At 40.0% G+C, this 12,093-nt stretch overlaps 1 protein-coding gene across 4 annotated transcripts in view; it reads right to left on the bottom strand.

The window, feature by feature from the left end:
• Positions 1 to 5,445: 5,445 nt before the first annotated feature.
• P2RY8 (P2Y receptor family member 8) overlaps positions 5,446 to 12,093 on the bottom strand; it is a 34,809-nt gene continuing 28,161 nt past the window's right edge. For all 4 annotated transcript variants that reach the window (XM_013180721.3, XM_013180722.3, XM_013180719.3 and 1 more), the window contains one exon: positions 5,446 to 10,488. In XM_013180721.3, the coding sequence (XP_013036175.1) occupies positions 9,349 to 10,422 (1,074 nt within the window). In that variant the 5' untranslated portion in view covers positions 10,423 to 10,488 and the 3' untranslated portion in view covers positions 5,446 to 9,348. The remainder of the gene's footprint in view (positions 10,489 to 12,093) is intronic.

Raw genomic sequence — 12,093 nt, 5'->3', positions numbered from 1 at the left:
TCTTCAACTAGATTTTTGGATTCTGAAGGGGTATTCTAGATTTTTAATGAATTCAGATTTTTGCAAGATAGGTAAAACACGCTGACTTTCAAATTATTTTGTCCTTGCTTCCTGTAGAGTACGGCGGAAATTCTATTGGAAAAGCCTAAGATTTTAAAGAGTCATTGTTCCAGACTGAGGGAGTATTTTCAGAGTGGGAAGCCTAGATTTCTTTCACTTTGCCATCTCTGTGTTCTCATAGTGCATTTTTAAGAACTTATATCAATTCAGTTTTCTTCAGCTCAGGCCTAAATACTTCTTTGTTCTCTTCTATCAAACTTTGAAGTTCAGCAAAATCTTGGTGTGCCTACATGATCACATAATTCCCTTTTTATCTGAAGTAATGTGGTATTATAAGCATATAATAAGCTTTTGAGGAAACCACGGAAAGTCAGATTAAACATTATTTTGTTACATACATAGGTTTTATATTATGTAATGTCTCTAAATGTTTTAACACATAGTTCATTTCATGACATTCATCCCACATAGTTATCAAATGGCATTAAGCCTTGCCTATGAAGAAACTTCCCAGTTGCTGGAGGAGTGTAGTGTATCTCATACCAAAGGAACAGCAACCATCTCTGAGGCAGCTCCGTGCCCATTTCATGAGACAAGGAGAAGCACCTACATCAGTCATAGCCCTGGGGCATGCTGGCCACTCACAAGGCACTTTTTCAACACAGAAATTGTCACCCAAGCCTTGGCGAAGCATCTTTGACCAGCATACTTAAATAGTGCAAGGAAACTCTTTACAAGAACTAGAAAAGGGATGTCAGTGATTAAGACTAACTGGTTGCATTTGGCCTCTGGCACAGAGAAGGTATTGTACTGGGGAAAAACCTAGAGCCTTGAAGAAATCCCACTGGGAACACAACAGCATCCCAGTGAGAGGAGCACAGAATGACAGGCTTTGTCCCTTTGCTGTCCACAAGGATTAGCTGCCAGCCAGCTCCGTGGCAGCAACACCAGGCTGAAATAAGAAAGGAATGCTTCCTTCCAGCTTGTGCTCCTTCAGGGAAGAAACAGTGTGCTGCAGACACGTCCCAGTTTACATGATACAGAAGCAGCAACACAGTTGTGCATGCTTCCAGTGCTGTCTTTCACAGCTGTTGCCACAGCCCAGCATCTGTCACTGAGAAACTTCTCTGATCTGCAGCTTGCTTTCTCTCTCCTGTTATCCCAAGGCCACCAACCAACATCAGAGGAGAAGACATGGCAGTGCCTAATAACCCTGTAATCACTGGGACAGGGGGTTCACTGTTTGCTGACAGCATCCCTAGTTTTTTGTGTGCTTGTGGGGCAGAGGTTTATTTCAAATCCCTGAGTCTCTCTTAAAGTTGCATGGCTTGTTGGTGGTAGTTCCACATCTAATGGCTCTGGTAGTTCCACATCTAATATCAGCATTTCTTCAATCTCATTCCTGTTAATGTTTGTATAAGCTCTAGAGAAAAATAAATAGCATATCAGACTATAAAGAACACTTTTTCTAGATAGTTTATTCTAAAAAAAAAAAAAAAGGACGATATAATATTTTCAGAAAATGTGTGTACATAATGCATATATTATATGCACAGCATGTGCACACTACATATGTTTGTGTGTCTGTATTAAACACATGTACACATATATTTGTCTATATATGAAAAACAGATGTTTCTCTTCTCCTTGTACAGTATAATGGCTACTGGAACGACAACGGTGCAAAGGTAGTTAAATGAAGGTAAGATGCAGAAAAGAGGTTTATTGGCTCAGCTGGAATACCACCTCTTCCAGAAAATGATTTCCCAACTGAGACTCCAAGGTCAAGCACGTTTTGTGGAGCTCTTAATATGTTCACTATACAAATCTCCACAAGAGGGCAGTACGTCCCACGTTTTTTTCTAAGGTTTTGCCAGCATACTATAATTTTCAAATAGCTGTAGAGACCTGTAACTGGTAAGGACAGAAACCAAGCACCACAAACACTCGAAGTCCTAGTCTGAAGTACAAGGACTGCTTAATATTAACTGTGTATGCTTGTGTGTGTGTGTGTGTGTGTGCATATAGGGGTAATCTGACACAAAGTTAATGTCAATAGGTCTAGTGATATCTGGAAAGTTAATGCATAAACGAGATTGGAACTATAAAGGGGCATCATAAAGATATTAATAGGTGCTAAGATATGTTTGTAACAGGGCTTCAGTCCCCTTCAACAGATTTGCATGACTGTAAGAACAGGAGTAATTCCACTCTGGGAGTCAAATACCTTTATTGAATATGAAAAATTAAAGTGTATTATAACAAAACCTAGATTAAATATTGTTAGGTTGAAGGGTTTATTTTTGTCTTTTATCTTCTTTATCTATTCAGATTTATCGATTAAAGAAAGGTTGTCTGCTGCACTGTATCTTATTTTTTACTCCTTTAAAGGCTTGATTTTAGCAGCAGTATATAGAAACAGTTGCCTTGTTACAAAAGTCCAGGTATATTGACATTTTAGGTAAAAGTGTACAGTGATTTGCATTATTCATTAAAGAACACTAATACTAAGTGGTAAGAAACTGATGCATTCTGCATATACTATGGAAAGCAGCGTGAAATAGGGAAAGGAAAAATGTCAACCCGTGGGCAATAAGTAGGAGCTGAGAAAATCGGTGTTGCACTGCGGAAACTTTTTGAAGAAGAAAAGGCCAGTGCACCTCCCTAGAGAGTTTCGAATTGAGAAGGTTGTATAGAGTCTCTGTAGAGGTAAACAGTGGGAAGAGGTTTCCAGTAACTTAACTGATGTATTTGCATTTATTTTGTGAAGCCATCCAGGTTTGACAAGGTGAGGGAGACCTGCATTCTATTTAAGCATTTGCTGAGGTCCCCAGGAGTATTATTTCCCAGCACATGGCTTTCTATCAGATGAACAAGCTCCCATTAGAAGCATGAAATTGGCAGAATTAGAAGAAAACTGTCAAGAAGCAGAAGGTAACAGGCCTGGAATACCAACGTTGCTTTTGTGGTGGGCTTCAATGGTAATATGGAAGTCTACTAACATCTGGATGTCTGAATGCAGTCAACAGCCACTGCAGCTATCACAGAGACTTAGGAATCAGAGCAGGCAGTCGACCTGAATGCTGCCAAGCACTAAGACACCTACAGTAACACTTAATATCTAGTTTCGATCAGATGAGTTTCACTTTTTGTGCCTGGCAAGCCCACATTTCCAGAGACCTGCGTTTTTCCATGAGACGTTTACTCTGTGCCTAGGCAGTGGTTTATTTATCTGTTAATCACATTCCTTTCCTTGTAGCAAGAATCTGGAGCGCTGCTGACGATTCAAGCTTTCACACTGAAAGGGCTCCATGTTTCTAAAATGAAATTGGCTGTTTATGAAGAAAACTATTTACAGACATTCTCTAACTGTGGATGGTTTCCTGCAGACACCAACTTTCTGCATCTTTTTCCAAACTCTCACTTACTGTATTTCTTCCCCCAGCTTCCACAGAGGTTACTTCTTCAGCCCCATCCTATCTCCAGCTTGAATCTGTTAATACCTCCCTGAAGTCTGTTGCTCTTACTTCTTTGACAAAGCCTTTAAGATACACAGCAGTGAAGTCAAACCTTGGAGTTTCCTTCAATTGGAAGTACTCCATAAAACACTTCCCTATTTTTTCTGGTAGCTCACCTATGTTCCAGCAGCAGCAGTTAAGGATATGAAGATACCAGGAAAAGCTTAGCCCTAGTAACTCCCAGCAGGACAACATGCACACTTTACTTTCTGTATCCACATAATGCTGGTATACCAGAGCCAGGTCATGTAGACATTGATGCAAGAACTGGGGAAACAGAACCATGATAGTTACAGTCCTGAAAATTTCTGCAGAAGAAAAAAAGCTTCCTGAAAAAGAAAAAGACTGTCTGCAGGACATCATCGTGAGTCAAGATAGTCAAGCAGGTGGCTGAGGTATTTATGCTGAAATCATGAATGGTATTCTGGCTGACAGCTCTGAACTTCTTTAAGAGGCCTGAGAGTCTCTTCATTTGATAACATATCTCCAGTTGTTTAGACTTAAAGATTAAAAATTAAAAGTAATAAGACTTGCAAGCAAATCATGAAAGACTGAGAGTTAAATAGGAGTCCAGACTTCAGACAGGTTTTTTCTCAAATGAAGAAAGAAAGCTTTTAAAAAAATATTTCAGCAGAGCACTATCCTCTACTTTATTATGTTCTCCATAATTATACTTTCTAGGTTTGACAAGAGAACACATATGCAAATATTTAACCCAGAATGATTGTAGTCCAGAAGAATATATCAAGATGAATAGCATGACTGAAATTTTGTTCTCACTGACTCCTTTTAATCCTATAAACTGCAGCATAATTGAGGAAAAGCGGTACACAATTTATTCCAATAATGAGTTCCTCATTTTTTTTTTTTTTCAGGATGGATTTAATTACTAGAGTACAGTAACCAAAGCTTATATCCTGATCATTCTTGTGAGAGTCATCATATATTAGAATTTTCATTCTGGGCCCTTAAAAATCTACAATATTAATGACATCTAAAAATTTTTAACCTCTTCTTGCTGCTACCCAGCAAGCATGATAGTGTTTTGTTTATTTTTTTCCAAACTCCTAACAACTTGCAATGTTTTACTTGCTTTCTTTCCACTGTCACTGAGCTAATGCTTCAAATTATGTACTGTGATGTATAGTGGTCACTACCAAGCACATCATTTTGTATGCAAAGCTGTGACTGGATTTGCCCATGTTCATCACTTCATGCTTACCAACACTGAGTTTCTCCCTCAAATGTTCATGCTATCATACATACCTTTAGGCATGTAGCATATACCTTAAACATCACCTTATAGAAGCCCTACTCTGGTGGGCAGTGATGTAGACCTCATCTTATTTCAAATACTTTGAACTGAGAAAACAGACAAAAAATTACCAAGTGAATTCAAGACAATCTCCGGCCCTCTTTCATTTGTCAGCATAGACACACCCACACAGATCCTGAACCCCAAATGAAGCACAGTCGGTCTAGGGAAGGTTTCTATCAGGGCGTCACGTCCTGAGCGTCCTCACAGCCCTGAACATCTCTAGAGGCCTGACCCACTCTGCCCTGGGACCAGGACCCCACATCACCCTGGGACCACCAGCCCCTGCCCTAGCGAGGCCACAGCAGGGCTGGGCCCAGCTCCCCGCAGCCAGGCCTGGCCATGGCCCTTGCCCAGCGGGGTCCACCCAGCAGGCCCATGTCCCAACCTGTCCCTGTCCCCAGGGAAGTGCTTGGGGCTGGGGCTTGGGGTTGGGGCTGCCCCAGTGCCCCCTGCTGCCTGCTGCCAGTTGGGTGGTGCAATGGGACTTGGCCTGCTGGCCCCCTAGAGAAAAGCACTGAAATTGAAATATATAGAGAGAGAGACGAAATAGCAATGGGAAATTGATTCATTTTATTTTATAACTTGATCTCCCTGCCCTGTTCTAAGTTGAGAAGTAGCTCACACATGACAGGTGCAAACAAATCTTAAATCCTTTCCTTTTCATGGTTTCTTTCTTTATGTACAAAAGTCAAAGGACATTCATAGGTTAAATTGTTACACAAATAAAATATACATATATATATATAAAACAACCACCGCCACCACCATCAACAACAAAAACAGAACAGAAGCCTGTACATTCGTGTCTTCTTCTCAGTAAAATTACTACCACAGAGGCAATCAAGTAAGCATGTCATACAGAACCCACATTTCCCAAACTGAAGGCAGTATAGACAAGAACTTTTTGATAACCTCTCAAATGGCAACCTCCATTTATGTGTATGTTTGTATATATGTTTATATATATATAAATGCATTTAAGCTCACATCCACTGAACAAGGTAGCAGTCTTGCGACCTCATGGTGTCCCATGAGGACATGTTTCAAGTGTTGAAGAACAGTTAATTGGGCTACTTTTAAAAAGAATTTATTCTCCTCTCTTAAAACACCCCTCTAAAACTTCACAGTATACACCATCAGACTCAAAAGATATGTGGAAGAAGCAATCAAAGATTGTATTTCTTTCTCAAGAAACAATCCCGGTAACACGAATTGGAATTTTGCCTCATCTGAGCTAATTTGAGACTGGCTTATACAATGGTGCAAAGAATGGGACATCCCTTCTATTCCTTTTTAGGCACCATTGAAAAAGGAATTACGTGCTATGGAGAGCTGTGTGAGGCTGGAGAGAAAATTGTCAGTTGGTTGTGAGCATCTTTTCTCTGTTGCAAAAGGAGCAATTCAGTATTTTTCAAAATATAGTTGCTGATGTCCAAAGTGCAAAGTCTTTGCTTTTTCAGCTCTGTTTGATGTCAGTTACAGTTGAGGCATGTTTCAGCACATTTCAGGATGCACTGAGTGCTTGAAGATTAGGTTCAAAATAGAACAGAGTGAAAATCTGCATTAAAGCTAGGGGAAGTAACAAAGAAGAATATTTGCAGAAGGAAAAAAAAAAAAAAAGGGGTGAGAGAACGGGATTTTAGTATAACCTCCAAAACAGTTTCTGACACCATAAAATGCGAAAAACAGTTTTGGTAGTGAGAAAGCTGGAGTTCTGTGAAAGGGGATGGAAGGGGGATTTGAACAGCCAGGCAAAGCAATGCACTGCTAAATTAATACACAGATTTGAAAAACATAAATAAAGTAACTGAATTTCCACCTGATGGATATGGGACAACTCAGGAAAATCCCAGCCTGTGATTTTTTCAGACAGTGTAGGTAAACAGAGGCACATATCCAAACAACTGAGATGTATGTAATGCTTTATGTAATGTACTGTGGTATATTTTGTATGTATTTTTATTAATATTATTTCTTTCTTTGGAGGGGTAGAACAGGCAACTGTGTAGGGCATGTTCAAAGAAAATGGCACTGAATGAGCTGGATTTGGACACTGAAGTCCCAAGCAAGCAAGCAGTATTGTTTTGTTTGTTTGTTTGTTATGGTTGGTTGGTTGGTTGTTTTTTGCTTTAAACACATAAAGTTATCCTTCTTCCTTTTACCTCCTCCTCTATCCTGGATCTTGTCTATCAAGGAAGCGGGAATCTCGTATCTCATACCTTCACCTCAACACTCGTGTTCTTCCTACCCAAGCTAACAGCTCACATTTCCTGCCAGAAGCTTATATCCTGGTGCAAGCAGATATTTTGGAGGATGTTCCAGAGCTGACATGGGAGCTCAGAGCCCCTGACTTGTACAGGCTCCTCTCTTTCAGAATCTGTGAGGTGATTTGTAGTTCTAAGCCCATCTCACTGCACCTGGCACACAGCCTAATGCAGCCTAGCTTCCATGAGGCTTGATGGGAAAGTTTTGATGGACTACTTGTGGCTAAAGCTGACCTGATGGGCAGAAAATCTGCAGATCACTTAAATCTAATGCTATGAAATGCACAGAACATCTCACATGGCTTTTGAAAGGTAGCACTAGGTCCACTCACTTTTATCCTGCGCGAATAACTGATGATACTTTAGCAGAGGGTAGGATGTACAAATATCTCACAATTGAATTTGTGGGTATCCAGCCTCTACAGCAATGAAATTCATGATACTTAGTGGTAGAAAAATGGCTTTAAATGATGTCATACAAGGAAAAAAAAAAAAAAAGGAGCCAAATAGATAATAGGAGCCATGGGTGATGTCTTTTACTTAGCTACTTAGCTGCAGGAGCTCAGAAATCAGTACAGCTGGCAGCCACTGCTCAAGGGAGACGAAATGTGGTGTCTGAACCAACCATCCACAATGTCAAAGAAAGCCTCCAGCTCACTAATATAGCACCATCCAGCTTGCAATGTAGCAAAAGGAAACAAATAGCTTCATCTTGCTTGTGAAGGGAAGCTTGTCTGGCTCTGTCAGGTGGATTTTGTTTTGTTTTTTTTTTACTCTCCTGAGATCCAAACATAGATAAAAAGCTGAAAATACAACGGGAAAAACTTTGTCTTTCTCTGTCCCCAGGATGTATTCTGTCGCAGTTGTCTTTCCAAGCACCGGGGCAGTTGCTGAGATGTGAGAAGAAAAACATCACATCACACAATATATGCAAACAAGCCAGAGAAGGATATTTCCGAGAGAAATCCCAAGCACATGACTGCACTATCAACCTGATTATAGTTACAGCCTCTTTCCAGGACACTTGGTACATCTCCCACTATCAAACCTTGCTTTCATTTTTTTCTGCTTTCTGTTTGCCTGTTTGAAAGAAGTACGTTTCTGATATCTGGCCATAAGGGTGGGTGTTCAGACAGCTTCTGCTTGCACAGAATCACTGTGGTCAAATTCTCATATATCCTGCAGAAGGTCTGATTAATAATCCACACCAGTACCATAAGGAAGATATGCATATCCTCACACTACGTAAAGCTAAATTGTCTGCTGAGGGGGTGGTGCTTCCACATACAGTCTATAGTCATTTGGTTAAAACAACTTGTTGATACCAATCTAACACCAGAAGCATTATTACTGTAGTAGGTCAATGTGGGAAACCTGTTTTCTTAAACCAATTTCTGCCCACTATCCTGAGAAATTAATACCTTCAGGAAATGAAAATATAAGCCATGCAGCAGCTGAAGTTGTCTCAAACACTGTTAGTTCTAGGTAAAACCAGCTTAGAACTAGAAACAAATGCTAGATTTTCTTTCATAGCATGAGATATTTTTCTGTATAAAACTGAAATAAATAATATCACTCAGTCTAACCTTTTCAAAGGTTAGTGTGGTTTGATTCAGATAAACGGGTGAGTGTTGCGGTGAATTCACAGTGGCTATGCATTATGCATTGATGGTAAAATGACAAGCTATGTTTACTCATTTATAGAAATGCAACCGAACAGTAAAGCAATACATTAAAAAAAAACAAAAAACACCCCCCCCAAAAAAAAAAACACAGCACATTGCTTAGAAAAATAACTCCCCTTCCCAAAATCCCATTTCAATGTATGCTATAACTCATATACAGTAATATTTCACATTCACTGAGGATCTCAAGCATTGGGTAACACTGAGATTATACAACTTGAAAGTAATTCTTGTTCTAAACTTATCCCTTGGACTAATTCCAGGCCAACCCTTAATTATCTACACTGGGTTTGCTTCAGGGGCTTTTTGAATAAACTCAGTTCCTTTTGTGCTTCCACTTCTTATCAGAAAGTAGTCACTTACTCAAGTAGCATGCACAATATGCATATGGTTTGACTTCTGTCACTAGAGCATGTTACTTTGAGGGTAGACATTCAAAAAGAAATATTTTCTGTCTCTACTCATGGAACTCACAGGTGCCTTTCTGCTGGGGAAGTCTAAGGCTAGAAAACACTTTCCTGCCTTTGCAAATAGACTGTTACTCCCTCTAACCCATCCATAGGTCCACTTGACATCGACCTGGCTGACATGGTCCTGCCAGAAAATAAGCTTTCCCTTCTGGTTTCCAAGCTGTCACTGAGCAGTACTTTAGGGCGAAACACTTGCATCAATTTCTGGTAAAATTCTTTAGAGGCAAAGTAGTAAATGAAGGGATCTATGCAGTTGTTGAGGCAACTGAGGCACAAGGTGAGCTTGTAGGCAGGGTACAAACTCCTCTTGTAAAACAGGCGGACGATCATATGCGCAAATAGGATAAAGTTATTGGGGGCGAAGCAAGTGACAAACACCGAAAGGACTATAATCGCCAGGTATATGGATCTAGTCTTCTGCCTGTTACCGTATCTGTTTGATGTCTGAATAAGCTTCCGAATGATGCCGATGTAGCATCCAACTGTTACAATGAAAGGGATCAGGAAGAGCACAACAAATAGCGTGAGGAGAAAGGCCACCCAGGCTGCAAAGTTGGGCAGCATATCCCACTTGAGAACATCAAAACAGGTTATAATCCCCAGTTCTTTCACTTCATAGGTCAGATCTGTGCTTTCCAGTGGATAAAAAGCTAGTAGCAAGAAAAGCCACATTACCATACAGGCACCGAAGGCATATCTTTTTCTTCTCCACTTGACCAACTTCATGGGATATACCACACCCATGTACCGCTCAATGCTGATACAGGTCATGGTCAGTATGGAAGAATACATGTTGGAGTAGAACATCACAGTCACAAGGCTGCAAAGAATCTTGCCAAAGATCCAATGATTGCTCTGGATGTGATAAGATATTTGGAAGGGAAAGCAGAAGGCCAGCATGAGATCTGTGATGCTCAGGTTGATCATGAAGATAACAGAAGGCGTTTTGGGTTTGATATGCAAGCAGAGCACCCAAAGGGAGAACAAGTTGCCAGGGATACTGATGATAGCCACCAGTGTATACACCACTGGGAGGGTGACGGAGATAGCTCTATTCTGGAGCATTGCAAGTGTTTCATTGTCCAGGTGGGATCCGTTTTCAACCATTATTCACAAGGTGGTTGTTGATCTATAAGCCAGCTGGATCATATCATGAACTCTTGGCTTCCAAACCTAGAGGGCAAAAGTCAAGAGAAAGAAAAGCAATGTGTTAAAACAAATTACAAACATGCTTCTTGTGCAACCTGATCTAGTGGGAGGTGTCCACCTGCCCATGGCAGAGGGTTGGAACTGGATGGTCTTTAAGGTCCCTTCCAACCGAAACCACTCTATAGTTCTATCATTCTATATTAATTTAATAAGAAAAAGGCCTGTGTAGTTTGACATTATTTCTGAATGAATTGAATCAATTAAAATGTTCTCCTGACAAATGCCTCCTCCCTCCAAATCATTGTAGTGTTTTACCTGTCTCATTTCTTTCTAGCTTTGAACAGCTACTTTTTCCCTACTGAGAGGCTTTCTGATATATTTTTTGCAGACTACACGTTATCATACCTTATTGTTTTGTTATTGTGGCACACAGAAGATCACATCACAAATTGAAATGAAATGAATGTCTGCATGAGAACACTATGCCGTAAGTTTCCCAAGAGCTAAACCCATCCTATATACTCGAGATGCCAAGACCTTGCTCTCTTGTAATATAGAATATTTTCTGATTTCTTTTTGTCCAACTAAACAGAGATCCATTCCAAGTAAATGCTGTTTTTTGTTTTGTTTTGTTTTGTTTTTTACAGTTTGAAACTGCTTATTCAAGTCACCTATAATTCTGCAAAATGAGTTTCAGTTTTGCCGTCTGCAAAACAAAACCATGCTTTCACTGTCTGGCCTATATAGACCTTTCTTGGCAGACACAGTCTCTTATGGTTTAGCTTATTTATTTTACACAGTGTAGCAGCATTTAGCAGATGCAAACAGGAACTCATGCCTCAAAGCACTACATGCATGCAGGAATGCAATTTAACAAAAGTAGAGGGTCAAAAAAAGTGAAGAAGTGGCAATGAATGATGTGAAAGGCAGATAATTGATGATTAGTAAATTCTATGAAGAGTGGAACTGTGGACTTGAAAAGGATTCTAGGCCAAGCCAGCTGGTAACTGTGGGCACATCTATGCTGATTAATAAAGAGGACCAGAGAGTGAGTACAAGCACACAGTATTACTCATGGACTCTGATCATCTCCACTGTTTTATCTCTCCAAGAAACACTTGCCACAAGAGAGGCTAGTTTCTAAAAACATAGGCACAAGTCATTCGGTGTCATTTAACCTCACATCCAGTTAAATAAGACCTTTAATTTAACTGTAGTCATAGCCAGGGAGCAGCGTAGCAGATCTGCCCCTCAGAGAGGTGATCAGCCTTCAGTCCTTATATCTCTGGCTGGCTACTACCATTCTGACAAAAGCTTAGGTTTCTGACAGAAGCTCTTATCAAATGACTTTCACAAAATAACTGTTGATGATTCTTGAGACCTGGCAAAGATGAAGTCTCTATTGATGGCTGCAGTGCAGGAAAGAAATATTCAACCCTAAAAATAAACTGAGTGCAGATCCAAAAAGAAAAAAAAAAAAGGCCAAAAAAAAGCAGCTATAGCAGTAAGAAGCTTGGTGTAGACTTATTTCTGTTATTTCTTGATTTCATCAGTAAGATATAGTACTTCAAATGTCAGCTGAAAATATTCAGAAATAGAGTCAGCATCAAGCAGGTAATGTTTACTAAT

This window comes from Anser cygnoides, chromosome 1, assembly GCF_040182565.1.
Source record: "Anser cygnoides isolate HZ-2024a breed goose chromosome 1, Taihu_goose_T2T_genome, whole genome shotgun sequence".
Taxonomy (NCBI): domain Eukaryota; kingdom Metazoa; phylum Chordata; class Aves; order Anseriformes; family Anatidae; genus Anser; species Anser cygnoides.
The sequence above is the reverse complement of the archived record's forward strand: the minus strand, read 5'-3'. Positions and strand labels throughout refer to the sequence as shown.